Source organism: Oryx dammah, unplaced genomic scaffold, assembly GCF_014754425.2.
Source record: "Oryx dammah isolate SB20612 unplaced genomic scaffold, SCBI_Odam_1.1 HiC_scaffold_11077, whole genome shotgun sequence".
Lineage (NCBI taxonomy): Eukaryota > Metazoa > Chordata > Mammalia > Artiodactyla > Bovidae > Oryx > Oryx dammah.
In genome coordinates this window covers 39,660-57,808 of record NW_024080471.1, presented here as the reverse complement: position 1 = coordinate 57,808, position 18,149 = coordinate 39,660, and the positions used below count along the sequence as shown (strand labels likewise).

At 41.8% G+C, this 18,149-nt stretch overlaps 1 protein-coding gene across 1 annotated transcript in view; it reads right to left on the bottom strand.

Annotated features, from left to right (window-relative positions):
- Nucleotides 1-18,149, bottom strand: part of LOC120860439 (coiled-coil domain-containing protein 6) — a gene marked incomplete at its 5' end in the record, with an annotated part of 58,971 nt that overhangs the window by 23,328 nt on the left and 17,494 nt on the right. The window contains 2 exons of the mRNA XM_040236239.1: nt 528-688; nt 5,141-5,244. Coding sequence (XP_040092173.1) covers nt 528-688; nt 5,141-5,244 — 265 coding nt within the window. The remainder of the gene's footprint in view (nt 1-527; nt 689-5,140; nt 5,245-18,149) is intronic.

Below are 18,149 nucleotides of genomic sequence, written 5' to 3'. Positions count from 1 at the left end.
TGTTAGCACCATCTAAGAGATGAACACCAGGGAGCTGGTGAGAAGGAGTACTACCTCTGATATAAAATAGATAACTAATGGGGACCTACTGTATAGCTCAGGAAACTCTCTATTCAATATTCTGTAATGACCAATATGGGAAAAGAATCCCCAAAAAGAGTGGGTGTATGTAAATGGATAACTGATTCGCTCTGCGTGCTGTATAACAGAAACTAACACACACTGTCAATCAACTATATTCCAATTAAAATTAATTAAAAGAAAAGAAACAGTGCCTCTGATCCTGGACCCTCCTGAAATTATGTGATTTTCTAGTATTCTTAACTATTTGCCCTGCCTGATTATAATGTTTTTTTTAAATAAACTATTCCAGGAGGACAGACATATAATTATGTACTGGCAATGAAACACAATGTGAATTTAATTTATACAAATTCAGTGGGAAATACATGTATTTGATAAAACTCTCTGCTTGGTAAGTGGATTACTCCTGTGGACAGACGACCAGTGACAACAAGCCTACGTACGCTGTAGCTGGGCGGCTCTCAGTTGCTTCTTCAGCCTCTCCACTTCATTCTTTAAAAACCTGATATGTCGCATCATGTTTTCTGGAGAGTCAATCTCCATGGAGATGTCTCTAGGCGATGGGGGAGCAGACACCGGCTGGTCTAATTTCTCCTGCAGGATTCTTCATTGAAAAGAAAAATCCAACAATGAAAAACAGTTTGTTTTTAAAAGATAAAACACTGATTTGATGCGCACCATCATCTATTTTAAAAATACATAAATAAATTCTTAGCAATTGAAAAATAAATAAAGACAAAACCACACATTCTAGCTGGGAGGTTTGTTTTAATAGCATGCTCATATTAATCACCAAAATTCACTAAATTGTTTAACTCCTCTGCCCACCTTCCAGTACTTTCAATCGCCCTTACTTGACAGTCAAGTCACAGGACAGAGCTGAAGAATCCACTTTCCCTTTCTTCCTGTTAAATGGCCGCTGGTAATTAAGCCTTACATAAAAAATCTCTAACACTGGCTTCTGATTATCATGCCGGGCATACCCTGGGCAGTCAGGATGATTTGCTGACTAAATGGTCCACATGTTGGGCTTGAGGGAATGGAGACCCTGGAGGAATTTCCTCTCAGTGCCTTTAGTTGAAACTTTAGAACTATAGATCATGAATCTTTTTGGAGGGTTGTGTCAAGTAGACAGATACACTTCTCAACTTCCTTCCTGAAAAACCAATCCTAAGATTTCCCTGATCCAGTGGCTAAGACTCTGTACTCCAATGCAAGGGGCCCAGGTTCGATCCCTGGTCAGGGAACTAGATCCCACATTCAACTAAAGATCCTGCTTGCTGCAACTAAGACTTGGCACAGTCAATAAATTAAAAAATAAACATTTTCAAAAAGGGAAAACAAGGGCAAGGCTAACTGGATGGAAGGCCCTTTGCTTCTGGCCACAGCAAAAGTAAAAAGAGTTAAAGACAAAACCAAAAAAAAAAAAAAATGTACTGGGTTAATAAGTGGTGGTGCCACCTTCTCTATCAATTATTTTTAGTCTGAAGTACATAAAGCTCTAATATTTGACAAAATGACAATTTCATAAAGTTCCATGCAATAATCTGGTATTTATATATATAAAAAACCTTCCACTGCTTTCTTCAAAGAAAGATTGACTGGCTACAGACCTCTCTGCCTCCTTTTTATAAACTGCTGGGAAGTTTTTGGTTTAGTTTGGTTTTTACCTTTGAGTTTATCCCTTGCTGAGAAAACCAGTTGGTTAAATATTGTAATGGTCTCTCCATCTATTAGATGAAATAACTTTTCATGATTCAATTTATTAGTACTACTATAATAAGGCAAAACATAACTGATTCAACTACTGCTGGAACAATTTCATATAGGTACACCCTGTGTCTTCACTTTTTTTAAAGCCTGTAGAAGATTCCCTGGAGACAGGCATGGCAGCTCACTCCAGTATTCTGGGCTAGAAAACTGGATGAACAAAGGAGCCTGGCGGGCTACAGTCCATGGGCCGCAAAGAGACACAACTGAGCGACTAACACACAACCCACACATGAATCTGTTTTGCAGATCTTGAGATGAACTCCATCTATGGTTATTCATCCAAATCAAATATTTATGGCAAATATTTCTGGTCAGTAAACTAAAGTTCCTAGTGAAGTAGGTGAATGAATATTTTCAAAAAGTTTCCTTTCTACACCCAAACACACATCCCATCTACAGAACTTCCCTGCCGTTAGCCCTGTTCGACCCACCCCAAAGCACACAGTGCTTAAATCTAAGGGCCCACCAGATCTTTTTTTGGTGGGGGACTGTGTGGTACAACACGTAGGATATTGGTTCCCCATACAGGGATTGAACCCATGCCCCTTGCCCTGAGAGCTCAGAGTCTTAACCACTGGACCACCAGGGAAGCACTCCCACCCCAGTTCTTGCACAAAGGGATTCTAGATTACATATGTTGCTGAGTTTTTCATATCCATGTACATATATTTAATAGTAAAAACACTAACCTTAAATATGTACAAGTAAGTCTATAAAAAATAAAGTTTTGTAGACTTTAGTAAGTCTTAAAACACAAAGATGATCATTTTGCTATTAAAACCTCAGCCTTCCTCATGAAGTACACTCTAGAGATATGTGATCAGTCATGGTACACAGCACACATCCTAAGCAGTTCAGAAAATAACTGGGGAAGCGAGTTCAATATAGTAAAAAGTTGCAATTGAAGTTATCCTTCAGAACAACTCAGGGGTAGACAATAGCGCCTTCACTAATTTCTTCATAGCCTCCAACATCAAATGAAAAGAAATTCTACCAGGACAGTAAGAGGGGAGTATAAAGATGGACCAACAGAAGGATAGTTCAGTTTAGCTGCTCAGTCATGTCCGACTCTTTGTGACCCCATGGACTGTGGCACACCAGGCTTCCCTGTCCATCACCAACTCCCAGAGCTTGCTCGAACTCATGTCCATTGAGTCGGTGATGCCATCCAACCATCTCATCCTCTGTCATTCCTTTCTCCTTCCACCTTCAATCTTTCCCAGCATCAGGGTCTTTTCCAATCAGTCAGTTCTTCCCAGCAAGTGGCCAAAGTATTGGAGTTTCAGCTTCAGCATCAGTCCTTTCAATGAATATTCAGGACTGACTTCCTTTACAATTGACTGGTTTGATCTCCTTGCAGTCCAAGGGACTCTCAAGGATCTTCTCCAACACCACAGTTTAAAAGCATCAATTCTTCGGCGCTCAGTTTTCTTTATAGTCCAACTCTCACATCCATATGTGACTACTGGAAAAACCATAGCTTTGACTAGACGGACCTTTGTTGGCAAAGTAATGTCTCTGCTTTTTAATATGCTGTCTAGGTTGGTCATAGCTTTTCTTCCAATTCCAAGGAGTAAGCGTTTTTTAATTTCATGGCTGCAATCACCATCGGCAGTGATTTTGGAGCCCCCCAAAATAAAGCCTCTCACTGTTTCCATTGTTTCCCCATCTATTTGCCATGAAGTGATGGGACCAGATGCCATGATCTTAGTTTTCTGAATGTTGAGCTTTAAGCCAACTTTTCCACTGTCCTCTTTCAACAAGAGGCTCTTTAGTTCTTCATTTTCTGCCATAAGTGTAGCGTCATCTGCGTATCTAAGTTTATTGATTTCTCCCAGCAATCTTGATTTCAGCTTGTGCTTCATCCAGCCTGGCATTTCGCATGATGGACTCTGCATAGAAGTTAAATAAGCAGAGTGACAATATACAGCCTTGACATATTCCTTTCTCGATTTGGAACCAGTCTGTTGTCCATGTCCAGTTCTAACTGCTACTTCTTGACCTGCATACAGATTTCTCAGAGGCAGATCAGGTGGTCTGGTATTCCCATCTCTTTAAGAATTTTTCATAATTTGCTGTGATCCACACAGTCAAAGGCTTTGGCATAGTTAATAAAGCAGAAGTAGATGTTTTTCTGGAACTCTCTTGCTTTCTAGTTTGATCTCTGGTTCCTCTCCCTTTTCCAAATCCAGCTTGAACATCTAGAAGTTCATGGTTCAGGTACTGTTGAAGCCTCATTTGGAGAGTTTTGAGCATTATTTTGCTAGTGTGTGAGATGAATGCAACTGTGCGGTAGTTTGAACATTCTTTGCCATTGCCTTTCTTTGGGATTGGAATGAAAACTGACCTTTTCCAGTCCTGTGACCACTGCTGAGTTTTCCAAATTTGCTGGCATATTGAGTACAGCACTTTAACAGTATCATCTTTTAGGATTTGAAAGAGCTCAGCTGGAATTCCATCACCTCCACTAGCTTTGTTCATAGTGATGCTTCCTAAGGCCCACTTGACTTCAGATTCCAGGATGTCTGGCTCTAGGTGAGTGATCACACCATCGTGGTTATCTGGGTCGTGAAGATCTTTTTTGTGCAGTTCTTCTGTGTATTTTTGCCACCTCTTCTTAATATCTTCTGCTTCTGTTAGGTCCATACCACTTGTGTTATTTATTGTGCCCATCTTTGCCTGAAATGTTCCCTTGGTATCTCTAATTTTCTGGAAGAGATCTCTAGTCTTTCCCAGTCTGTTGTTTTCCTCTATTTCTTTGCACTGATCACTGAGGAAGGCTTTCTTATCTCTCCTTGTTATTTTTTTGGAAATCTGCATTCAGATGTGTTTATCTTTCCTTTTCTCCTTTGCCTTTCAGTTCTCTTCTTGTCTCAGCTACTTGTAAGGCCTCCTCAGACAACCATTTTGCCTTTTTGCATTCCTTTTTCTTGGGGACGGTGTTGATCACTGCCTCCTGTACAATGTCATAAAACCTCCGTCTATAGTTCTTCAGGTACTCTGTCTGTCAGATCTAATCCCCTGAATCTATCTGTCACTTCTACTGTATAATCGTAAGGGATTTTATTTAGGTCATCCCTGAATGGTCTAGTGGTTTCCCCCACTTTCAGAAGGATAGGCTATCAATATTTTCCCCATTTGTCAAATTAAAACAGTGTGCATCCACCAAGGCATTAAAATGTCCCCCTGGTACTCCCTGGTCACACTCAGTGTGGTCCCCCGACCCCACCTCCAACACACACACATTTACATACACTACACAGAACAGGAAGACTCAACAAACCGCTTTTCAGCTTCAAGTTTATCCATCCTCTTCCAGAGACGGTTCACTAGTGCTTCTTGTTCTTGTTCCAAAGTATTTTCAAGGTCAATCTTCTCCCGTCTCAACTGGAGAAAAAGAAAGAAGTTTTACTGAGAATCGTAGGCCACTTTAACTTTGTTAATTAGATTTTTTGATTGGAACACTAGGCTCCCTTTCCATGGAGAAAACTGCAAAGAAACGGTCAATTTTCTGGCACAGACACCTTAAGTGCATTTAGTTCTTAAACTTTAATTGAGAAAACTGAGATACGTTCATTCTTTGATGTTAATGCTTAATTGCTCTCTGGTAGGTGGATCACAGTGGTTGCTTCAGCAGTTACTCAAGGCACATGGAAAGTCTTCCTTAAAGAGAGTTTGAGGAGCTTTGCTTACCAGTTGTCTCAGGACATAAGTGGATTTGTCTCCCTAGTCCTGCATGCATTTCAACATTAAACCAGAAAAGTTATACTTCCATTTACAGAAATAACTCCAACACTGAAGATAATTCTACCAAGTGGTTAATGGGTACAAAGAAATGTGTCCTAAGATATAAAAACATGTGCAAAAAGGATAAACACCACATTCACAATACTGGTTACTTCTGGGGAGGTGGGGAAGAAGGAAAATGTGATTTAGGGGAAGACAAACGGTTGCAGAGGGAACACCACACTGCATTCTACTTCATAAAAAGCAATTTGGGGAAGCAATTAACTTAATCTAACATATAAAGTGAAAGTGTTGAGTTGCTCAGTCCTGACTCTTTGGGACCCCATGGACAGTAGTTCTCCAGGCTCCTCTGTCCATGGGACTCTCCAGGCAAGAATACTGGAGTGGGTTGCCATGCCCTCCTCCAGGGGATCTTCCCTACCCAGGGATTGAAGCCGGGTCTCCCTCATTGCAGGCAAATTCTTTACTGTCTGAGCCAACACAGAACAACAAGCAGTAACTGAGACCAACAGCAGACACAGGGTAAGAGGGATGTCGCAGAGAACTGGGGAATCAGAAAGGTCTGCCCTCTGGGGACTTTTTTGGTTGGCCAAAAAGTTCGTTCAGGTTTTTCCATTACAGCTTGTGGGAAACCCAAATGAACTTATTGGCCAGGCCAATACCTTCTAGTAGTGGTGAAGACATTAAAAGAAACCATTTATATGTTTTAGTAGAGAGTGAGAGAGAGATGAAGAAAAAGAGGGCTGGTGATGGGACAGAAAGTGCCACGATCAACAGAGTTCACACCATCAGGAAGAAGGAAATGTGTGGTATCACTTTTTGTATACTTGTCTATCTGCTTGGGATATTAAGTAATTTTAACAGAAATCATTTTTTAAAAAGGGGGCAATGTTATATTACTGCTCCCATGCTGTCTCTTCAACCAACTGGAATTTATCTTTTCAACCACTGACTTAACAGATTATTTTTGATTGCACAGCTACACAGCTATCCAGGTATTAATAGCAGAGTTCACACTTCTTTAGCAGGTGAGAGGCAAGCTCCTCACTGAGCAAAGACCCCTGTGTAGACATAAAGTGAGACCAATTCCATGGACAAAATGCAGCTTTTTACAGCAACCAAAGCAGACATACCTTACTCCACCAGTCAACGAGCCAAGATCACACTGTCAACGGAAAACATAGCTTCACTGTATTTTCTTTGCATGGGCAAAGCGAGAGGAATCAGACTAAGCCGGAAGCATCCTGTGCAGTGAAGCTGGGAGCTGGCTAATGCACAAAAGCTCCTCAAGATATTAAACAGCTCCTTTTCCCCACAAGGAGGAAAAACCCAGGAACACCTCACAGAATTCCTATGAATCTTTGTGACCCTCTGACCACATTTTGGGCCAAGGTTTGAAGTACTGATACAATTCACAGTCGCCTACTCAAAGAAACAAAATGCCAAGTCATTACCCTTTAAGGACCCTACTGCCATGTTTAACTAAAACATGACAAGGGGTACTTGTTAGGTGAGAAAAAATTCAAGCAAGGCATCCTTTTGTAGTACAGATGCCTAGTAGAGAAACTAATGCCCAACGGCTTATTTTTAAGAGTAATTATGCACCATGCAAATCTATAACTCCAAAAAACAAAATCAAGACAAAGCTGTCTTTATCCACGTATGACTGACTCAGCATGTGGTTTTGAGGACGTACTAATCTGCTCTCAGGCTTCCCAGGTGGCGCTAATGGTAAAGAACCCTCCTGCATAGGCAGGAGACGTAAGAGATGCAGGTTTGATCCCTGGGTGGGGAAGATCCCCTGGAGGAGAGCATGGCAACCCACTCCAAGTATTCTTGCCTGGAGCTGGACAGAGGAGCCTGGAGGGCTATGGTCTATAAGATCAGAGAGTTGGACATGACTGAAGCGACTTAGGATGCACGCATGCAATCTGCCCTCATCTACGAAATGAGAAGGCTGGCCTCAATGACATCTGAGGTCCCTTCCAGGGCCACCCATTCTATCATTCTCTGTCAATCTCAAGACGGCACCGGTCTCAGTCCGCACTAGTTCTGTTGAGATTTTTAGAAACAGAAGCAGCAAAAGAAATCATCTAAATCCACTCTTTCATTTGAGAGCTGAGGAACCATTGATTCAGGGAAAGTGATGCTGCCAGCAGAGGGATGGGGATCAGTCACCGTGGTGACCAAAGCAGCTGGGTCCCATCTAACCAGCAAGTTCAGAGCATCTGGAGGGGCAGAGAGGATCTGGGGTAAATTATCCAGTAGTTCTTAGAAGTAGTGGAGCAGGGGGTACCTTAGTGAGTCCAAGAGTATGCAGGAGCAGATAAGAAAGCAGGAAAAACAGAAGTTGAACATGAATCTCAGCTTCTTTTTGGTACCAGTTAGTAGAGCTATGTGTGAGAGTGTGTGTGTGTGTGTGTCTGTTAAGTCACTTCAGTTGTGTCCAACTCTTTGCAACCCTATGGACTGTAGCCTGCCAGGCTCCTCTGTCCATGGGATTCTCCAGGCAAGAGTAATGGAGTGGGTTGCTATGTCCTCTTCCAGGGGAGCTTCCCGACCCAGAGACTGAATCCATGTCTCATATCTCCTGCACTGGCAGGCAGGTTCCTTACCACTAGTGCCACCTGGGAAGCCTGTTAGTAGAAACCCGAGTTTCACCCTCCGGAGGCCTTGGTTCACTGAAGTGGGCAGAAAATTGATAGCTGGTTGCCACATGAAGAACTTCAGAACCTCCCGAAGTTCTTTATCAGTGCTGCCCTTCCACCTCCTGTCCATCTAATCCCACAGCCTATTTATTTACAGCCAAAGAGTATAAACCAGGACTGCTGTTTCCGACCTAAGTAGATTTTCAGTGCTTGCATTGCCGTGATATCAAACAACCCTCAGATCTGACAGCGTGTGTTAAACTGACAGGGTACTGAGTCAAAAATTCTTGCTGGAATGGAAACACCAGCTCAGTGCTGCTCTCGTTGCTTCTACAATGCTTATCTCCATCTGTAACAGTCTTCCCTATCTCCTTTTAAATTCAGTGTTCATGCCACAAGTACCCACTCTTCCATTACCAAACATCAAATTCTCAAGCAAACCCAAGCCCCTGCTGACTACACTGTCTATGAGCGTGCAGCACCAGTGGATACAGCCGATTTGTAGAATATTCATTTGAAGGGTGGCTGTGTAATTAAGTCAGGTCAATGGACTGTCAGCCAAACTCCTTACTCGTCTTCAGTAGCTCTTCCTCCCACTGCAAGTTAATTAACATTGCACCAAGAGTTCTTATTATGTTTCCTAAATAAATAACTTCTTTAATGGATAAACTTAAGTGTATAAAAGTAAAGCTGGCTCATTTGAATTCACAGCCCTTCTCAGTGGGCTGACACTCACCACCCAAAAAGCAGAGAAAGCAGGGGGCAGCCAAGAGACAGCTCCAACATTACTGCACTTCTCTCTCAGTGGAACATTTTCCCACTTACAGAGGACCCGGATGCTCGCAGAGGTCAGGGAAGGACTACGTGGCAAAAAAGCCTGATGAGAACTTTAGCATGACCATGTGCTCAACTAGAGAATTTTGAAAGGTTTTAGTGGATCATTTCAATCTACTTTGAAAAGTTTTAGTCTGACCACCAAATTACCATCATTCCTATGTGAAAATATATTTTGAACTCCAAACATTTGACTTAAAAACCCAATTTTGGAAGGCAGCCCATGACAGCTCTTCCCATAACAGGCAGCCCATGACAACCACCCGTTCTATGTGCACCAGAAACATACAGAGAAGGGAATTCCCTTGCGGTCCGGTAGCTAGGACTCCACTATGTTGCTGAGGACCCAGGTATGGTCCCTGGTTAGGGAACTATGATCCTACATGCTGTGTGGTGTGGCCAAAAAAAAAAAAAAAAAGAACAGAAAATATATATATACTGATAAAAAGACACACAAAAAAATCACAAAGAATAGCAAGATAAATAGGGTTGGCCCTTGGGTGAAAGTATTAACAATATTGGTGATAATTTATCTTCATATCTTTTCCTGCTCCCACACAATTTTTAAAAATATTTATGTATTTTGGCTCTTTTGGGCTTCCTAGATGCAGCTCAAAGGCTTGGCTGCCTTATGGCACATTCCTTCGTGGGGAAGTAAAGAACTGCCTTAGTTCCCCACCCAGGGATCAAATCCGCATCTCCTGTATTGGCAGGTAGATTCTTAACCCGTGGACCACCAGGGAAGTCTGCCCCACACAATTTTTTAATGAACATTTACTATGCTTATAACAAAAAAATGGGAAGACAGTCAATCTTACAAATTAACAATTTCTTAATTTAGGATATTAATTCACATATCTAAAACACAGAATGAATTCATATACTCTTAAGAGGAGAAATTATACTGAAGGCTCAGCTAGTTATCTGGAAGACTGAGAATCTTCCAGAGAGCCTTGAGTTATTAACCTTCTTTACCACAGCTTGTGCATCTGTATAAAAATTAGATTTGTTCTTTGAAATGGGTATAACTTCAGGACAATAGTAATACCTTATTAATATTTAATATATGAAAAGTGACACTTTCATAGTTTACCAGCTCAATAAATTTTGCTTTTGTTCAGTGATATTGAAAAATGAAGGTCTTTTATGAAACAGATACACATAATTAGTCATATTTATATGGTTTCCAGGCTCAAGTTTCCATCACTTTGACATCAGTACAATATTATACAAATTTGCATAATGGGTTCATAATTTTAGGGGACTCTTTTACCAAATAATTACCATCATTGGAAAGCAAGCAGGTTTCAAAGTCTTGGGTATACAGGATTTTTTTGCCACATCAAGAACACAGTGGAGAAATCCTTGGGAAAGAACACATACCACAGTGCACGCTGCAAATACACTGTCACATCAGGGGCTACCTTCAGTTCATCATCATCTAAAATAAGCCTCTGTGAGAGACAAATATCATGTATCAGGCGGAATTCAAAAAGGATACAAATCAACTGATTTACAAAAACAGACTCACAGACATAGTAAACTTATCATTACTAAAGAGGGAAGGTTGGGGGAGGGATAAATTAGGAATTGTGGGTAATATATAGATGCAGGATTTAGCCATTTGCCACATACGTTTAGCTAAGGAGAATACCTTTTCTAAGTCACCCACCAAATTCTTGTTCTTTTTTTTTTTTTTTAATGGACTTCGTGAAATGAACTTATGGTTGCTGGAGGGAAGGAATAGTTAGGGACTTTGGGAAAGTCATGCACGCACTGCTCTATTCAAGATGAATAACCAACAAACACCCACTGTACAGCACATGGAACTCTGCTCAATGTCACGTGCCATCCTGGATGGGAGGAGGGTTTGGGGGAGAATGGCTATATGTATATATATGGTTGAATCCCTTCACTGTTCACCTGAAAGTACCACAACATTATTAATCGGCTATACCCCAATCAAAATAAAAAGTTTAAAGTTATAAAGAACTGACCTCATACATTCTAATTACAAGCAACTAGAAAGTCTCAGTACAGTATCTCTGGATTCTATTGCCTTTACTGTACGTAGCACACCCATGCCCTACAATTTCACAGGCAAAGTCTTTACCACCAGTGCATGACCAGGAACATACATGGTTGGATCATGGTGAGGTACCTCTTTCTTTGTAAAGAAAACTCATTTTTAATTTTGTCCCTGCCATCATCTGTTCAAACTGATGCACAGGCAAATGTTATCTGGGTGCTTCAAAATAATACCTGACAAGATGGAACACAGTCTTGGTACTTAATTGAAACAAGGCCTAAGGAAGGACTTCTTTCATTTCATATCCTGTGGAGGGACTTAAATCTGTGTCCTGGACAGAGCTCAATGTCTGCTCTCACAGGTGTGGAGGGGAGGACCCTCAGCTGGCTTCATCACACTCTGACAGCTCCTCAATTACACATCAACTGAAGAGAGAGCCTGTTGAAGCTCCTTCAGTACCACCTACTACTGCCCCTGGCTTGTTTACTATCAAGGCACAAACTCTCACTTACATTCCAGTATGCTCTGAGGCTTTTCTCCACCTCTCCCTGATAAGCAGTTAGGCAGGGCTTCCCTGGTAGCTCAGACAGTAAAGAATCTGCCTGCAAGGTGGCGGACCTGGGTTTGATCCCTGGGTTGGGGAGATCACCGGAGGAGGGCATGGCAATCTATTCTAGTATATTTACCTGGAGAATCCCATGGACAGAAGAGCCTTCGGACATGACTGAATGACTAAGCAAAACACAGCACGTGTCTGTACTTGACCTTCAGGTGACCCACCTATCTTCAAGGATTTGCTACAAATCCCCATCAAGCTGACTTCAGAGTTTACCATGATTATGTCTGGCTGTGTACCTTGTCTGAAATGTGAAGACACAGGTTGTAATATTTTACTTTACAAAATTAAAAGCAGGGCAGCAAATGACAATACACTATTATTCAGTTCAGTTGCACAGTCATGTTGGACTCTTTGTCATCCCATGGACTACAACACACCAGGCCTCCCTGTCCATCACCAACTCCCGGAGCTTGCTCAAATTCATGTCCATCGAGTCGGTGATGCCATCCAACCATCTCATCCTCTGTCGTCCCCTTCTCCTCCTGACTTCAATTGTTCCCAGCATCAGGGTCTTTTCCAGTCAGTCAGTTCTTCCCATCAGGTGGCCAAAGTATTGGAGTTTCAGCTTCAGCATCGGTCCTTTCAATGACTATTCAGGACTGACTTCCTTTATGATTGACTGGATTGATCTCCTTGCAGTTCAAGGGACTCTCAAGAACCCTCCCCAACATCACAGTTCAAAAGCATCAATTCTTTGGTGCTCTGCTTTCTTTATAGTTCAACTCTCACATCCATACATGGCTACTGGAAAAACCATAGCTGTGACTACATGGACCTTTGTTGGCAAAGTAATGTCTCTGCTTTGTAATATGCTGTCTAGGTTGGTCATAGCTTTTGTTCCAAGGAACAAGCATCTTTTAATTTCATGGCTATAGTCACTATCTGCAGTAATGTTGGAGCCCCATAAATAAAGTCTCTGTTTCCATTGTTACCCCATTTATTTGTCATTAAGTGATGGGACCAGATGCCATGCTCTTAGTTTTTTGAATGTTGACTTTTAAGCCAACTTTTTCATTCTCCTTGTTCATGTTCATCAAGAGGCTCTTCAGTTCCTTTTCGCTTCCTGCCATAAGGGTGGAGTCATCTGAGTATCTGAAGTTGTTGATATTTCTCCCGGCACTCTTGATTCCTGCTTGTGCACCATCCAGTCCAGCGTTTCGCATGATGTGCTCTGCACAGAAGTTAAATAAGCAGGGTGACAATATACAGCCTTGACATGTTCCTTTCCCAATTTGGAACCAGTCTGCTGTTCCATGTCCAGTTCTAACTGTTGCTTCTTGACCTGCATACAGATTTTTCAGGAGGCAGATCAGGTGGTCTGGTATTCCCATCTCTTTAAGAACTTTCCAGTTTGCTGTGATCCACACAGTCAAAGTCTTTGGTGTCATCAATAAAGCAGAAGCAGATGTTTTCTGGAACTCTCTTGCTTTTTCCATGATCCAACGGATGTTGACCATTTGATCTCCGGTTCCTCTGCCTTTTCTAAAACCAGCTTGAACATCTGGAAGTTTACGGTTCACGTACTGTCGAAGCCTGGCTTGGAGAATTTTGAGCATTCATTTGCTAGTGTGTGAGATGAGTGCAATTGTGAGGTAGTTTGAGCATTCTTTGGCATTGCCTTTCTTTGGGATTGGAATGAAAACTGACCTTTTCCAGTCCTGTGGCCACTGCTGAGTTTTCCAAATTTGCTGGCATGTTGAATGCAGCACTTTAACAGCATCATCTTTTAGGATTTGAAAGAGCTCAGCTGGAATTCCATCACCTCCACGAGCTTTGTTCATAGTGATGTTTCCTAAGGCCCACTTGACCTCACATTCCCGGATGTCTGGCTCTAGGTGAGTGATCACACCATCGTGGTTATCTGGGTCGTGAAGATCTTTTTTGTGCAGTTCTTCTGTGTATTCCTGCCACCTCTTCTTGATATGTTCTGCTTCTCTTAGGTCCACACTATTTCTGTCTTTTATTGTGCCCATCTTTGCATGAAGTGTTCCCTTGGTATCTCTAATTTTCTTTACTATTGTTAGATGACACTTATTAGTGTTATTACCTGTGTTAGACAACACTATATATTGTTAACAACATTATCCCTTGGTATCTCTAATTTTCTCTACTATTGTTAGACACATTATTATTCGTGTTATTACTAGCGTTAGACAACAGTGTGCATTTTTCACTACTCTATTGTTGGAGGAAAAAGACAAAGGTAAGGAAGATGATGAAAAACATGAATAGCAGTTGTTGGAGGCGGGGACTGTAGTCTAGGTGATATTTTTTCATGTTTGTACTTCCATGTTTAGGTTTTCCACATTTTCTTGAAAGCCCAATGGACTAGTCTTATAACTAAGAAAGTTTAAGACTTCCATCATTTGAGATGAGTCTGTGAAATCAAACTTCAAAAGATGCACAGGGGTCACCAAGTTTCCTCTGTGCACGTGTGTGTGCTAAGTCGCTTCAGTCGTGTCCAACTCTGCGACCCTAGGGACTGTAGCCCAACAGGTTTCTGTGTCGATGGGGCTCTCCAGGCAAGAATACTAGAGTGGTCTGCCATTCCCTTCTCCAAGGGATCTTCCCCACCCAGGGATCGAAACTGCGTCTCCTGTACTGGCAGGCAGGTTCTTTACCCAGGAAGCCCCAAGTTTCCTCTCCTTAATGCAAATGAAGGCTCGTGGAACATGGTTGTTCTCTGAAGAGCTCCTGCAACACAGCCTGCCAGGGCAGCCGCCAGCATGAATGGAATTCTAACTAAAACCAGTATACCCACGTTACCCATGAACTGAGGAAATATCTTATTCCAACTTAAAAAAAAAAATCAACCAATCAAAGATGCAGACCTGAACACAAGCCACTAGCCACTCAATTAGCTGCTAAGTCACAAGGACAACAGATGATCTGTGTAACTCACTAGAATTAGTCATTGCAGCCACTAAAAATAAGCAGCATCAGAATTGTATGTGGACTGCTTGTGACATCAGTTGGCTTGTATTACCCGCTAGACAAGTAAGGCAGAAAGGCCGTCTTATATTCTTAACTCAGAACCATTGTACTAAGAGCTAGAAAGCGACAATGTTCCTTTCTTCTTTGTGGAACTTAAAATACACAAAATGTTTCCTTATTACCTTTTTAAAAAAGTGAACCAAAAAAAAGACTGTACTTCCCTGATAGTCCAGTAGTTAAGAATCCACCTGCCAAAGCAGGGGACGCAGGTTCAACCCGTGGTTCGGGAAGATTCTACATGACGTGGAGCAAGTAATCCCGTGCTCCACAACTACTGACCCAAATGTTGCAACAAGGGAAGCCACTGCAATGAGAAGCCTGCACACTGCGCCTGAGCAGCCCCTGCTCCCCTCGACTAGAGAAAGATCACGCAGCAAGAAGGCCCAGTGCAGCCATAAACAGAGACATAAAGAGAACAACACAACAAAAAATTACTTGTTGAGGATTGAAATTCATTCTAAAGCCTTGCTTCTAGGATAAAGTTATATATGGTGATGGACACTGGGAGAAGTGGGTGTTGCCCCTGGAAGCTGGGGTCTTCTCAAACCTCTGCAGTCACCTGACGTTGGCTAGTGGCTGAAGGTAACCACTGGGCACCTTCCAACACTGAGGCCTGCAAGAGTCGTCGTACGGCTACGTGGCTGCCTCTGCAAGACACGCACTGTAAAGACAAGGGTATGCCCTCAAAGACACCACACGTGCAGACTGCCGAAGCCCCGTCTCTTCCCCTGCCCAGTGACAAAGAAGAGGGATTCAATTTTACATCTCCATCTCTTCTGTGTTCTCAGCACCTCTGTGCCATCCAGAACCTCTATCCACTGTTTACTGCGTAGCTTTCCCATTTCCGTCTCCTCACACTTCCTTGCTCCTGCAGCAAGCCTGGCCTTGGGTTTATCCAAGTCCATTACCCATGCCCTGAACCAACCTGACCCTACACTGCCTTTTGAAGTACAAATGACAGCTCTCCAGTAACCTGTCCAAATCCACACTTTATTTAAACTCTTCCAACAAAGCAGTGCTAAGGCACTGGACCCAAAGGATAAATGCCTTCAAATAGCTTTTAGTTCTAAAAATGTGTTGTCAGAGACAAGAGCAAAGGCATGACCACATATATATCTGCATAATGAGTAATATAACACCTGTCTTGGCTCTTCTTATAGTAACTTTAATATAGGGTATATTATATTATACAGACTATGACATATATAGTAAATATAATACAGATGACCACAAGAGAGGATCAGAGCATACCCACGGAAACACAGAAGAGATTCGTTTCTACTGTAGAACATAAATGTTCTCTCCAAACACAGACTAAAATTACTTGTAGCTAAACAAAACAGAGTGAAATCCCCAACATTTAATCATCCTAGATATACCCAAAAGAAAGGGGGCCATGTCTTATGATGATGTTACATTTCTCCATCTTAATTAAAACAAGGACTTGATGTAATGACCTCTATGGGAAAACAATCTAAAAAAGAGTAGATGTATATGTATGTATAACTGACTCACTTTGCTGTATACCTGAAACACAATATTGTAAATCAACTATACGCCAATAAAAAAAGTTTTTAATTAAAAAAATAAAATACAGACTTGATATCCCACAAACACTTTCACTTTTTTTCACTTCATCCCACATCTGAAGTTAAGTTTCCAGTTAAGTTACAGTGTACACGTTTCATTGTGGAAATCCACTTCTTTAGTGTTGAGGTCTGATATGAGTCTTACAGTGGACTAAATCATTAACTGGGGAGAAGATATAACTTGTGCCTAGTTTTCAAAGCATTTAGTTACTGAAGTTTCCAATGAGCCTTAACACGGGGAAGCCATCCATCCTCTCTCCCTTCTCTTTCTGACTCTACCTCCACCTTGTGGCCACAGCTAAACTTTGGGGGTCAGGGTTCCAAAGTCTCCTCTGGAATCTATGAGCAAATACAAGGTAGAAGCCGCTTCCATTACTGAGAGCCATCACAGAGAAGGTGTTGACCAAGTCAAGTTCTCACAGTACCAACCAGGGTGAGAATTCCACTTGGTCACATCTTGATTAACAATTACCAGAAACAAGTTTGTGGGATGTCAGGGGCTTTTCAAAACTAATGTGAATGGAACTGGCTACCATCTATCCTGGAAATTAAACAGGAGAACTTTGGAACAAGATGTTTTTAAGCTATGAGAGGTGGAGGAGTAGTCTTCTAAATTTGGAAACTGCATCTAAATTCCCAAGAGGAACAGTAGGACTAGATTACTCTGGATTTTTGCAAAATAGCCAGCCCGTGGAAATGGAACTTTTTTGTTCTTTAACCTAGAAGGAATGGAAAAAAATTTCAAGGCCATTATTCAAAGTCTTGGAAATCACCATAACCCATCCTTTGATATAGGTAGATAGAGGAATAACGCAAAAAAAAAAAAAAGGTCAGTGCAATTAGTTTAAAATAAATGCTCACTTTCTCTTACACCTGATAATCCCACAACAATTCAGTCTCAAGTACAGTGATGAAATGAGAATCGTCCTGAGGGTGATTCAAAAACCAATTAGCATGGACTAAGCTCCACATATGAAAGACGCTAAAGTTGCGATAAATCAGACAACTTTGCACAGAAGCCTTGGCCAAATCATCAAAATGATAATTGGGATCCAAATCATGAAGAGCTAGAAAATGTCAATATACTGAATTTTACATGGAAACCGGGTAGCAGTACACTATGCTTGGTCTCTTCCAACTTCAGGAAAATAAATTAGCGTGGGAACAGCATTAGGGACACTTGGGCCAGAGACACCAGGAACTTCTGTCTGGCACGCCAAGCCGGCAGGACCGACAACGGCGGGCCACGATTCTGGGCCCAGCCTGGCCTCCTAAGGCAAACACTAACATCTACCAAGGGCGATGCACAGACGGACTGTGCACTGGTGCTTTCCACCTTTTGCACCTTTCTCAGCTTGCCACTCCTGATTGGAGCTTGTGCTTCTCTTGTTTACAAATGGCAAACTTGGACCCCCGCGAAGTTAATGAAGTTAATGCAAGGCCACAAAACTAACTAGTGGCTGAACCAGGATGAGTGACTGAGTCTAGGACTCCATACCTGTATCAACAAATCTAGGTGGGAAAAGACAAGGTTCATACAAGGTTGCTAATAATTCAAAGACAAAAGTGCTAATTGTTCTGAAGAACCCTTGAAAGAGAAGTTTTTGCTCCACAGTGCCACTGTCTCAAGAACTTTCACAGAAGGGATCCTGTGGTTCAAAACATATTCTTCCCTCTTTTGCAAAAGGAACCTAACATTTCCTGCCTATAAATCAATACACCACAATATATCTCTTGAAACCTTATTAGTTGTGGTTGAAAAGAACAAAAGAGCACAAGAGAGTAAGGAGGTGCTATGCAGAACTGTCAATGCATACTTTAGACAGGAAGTC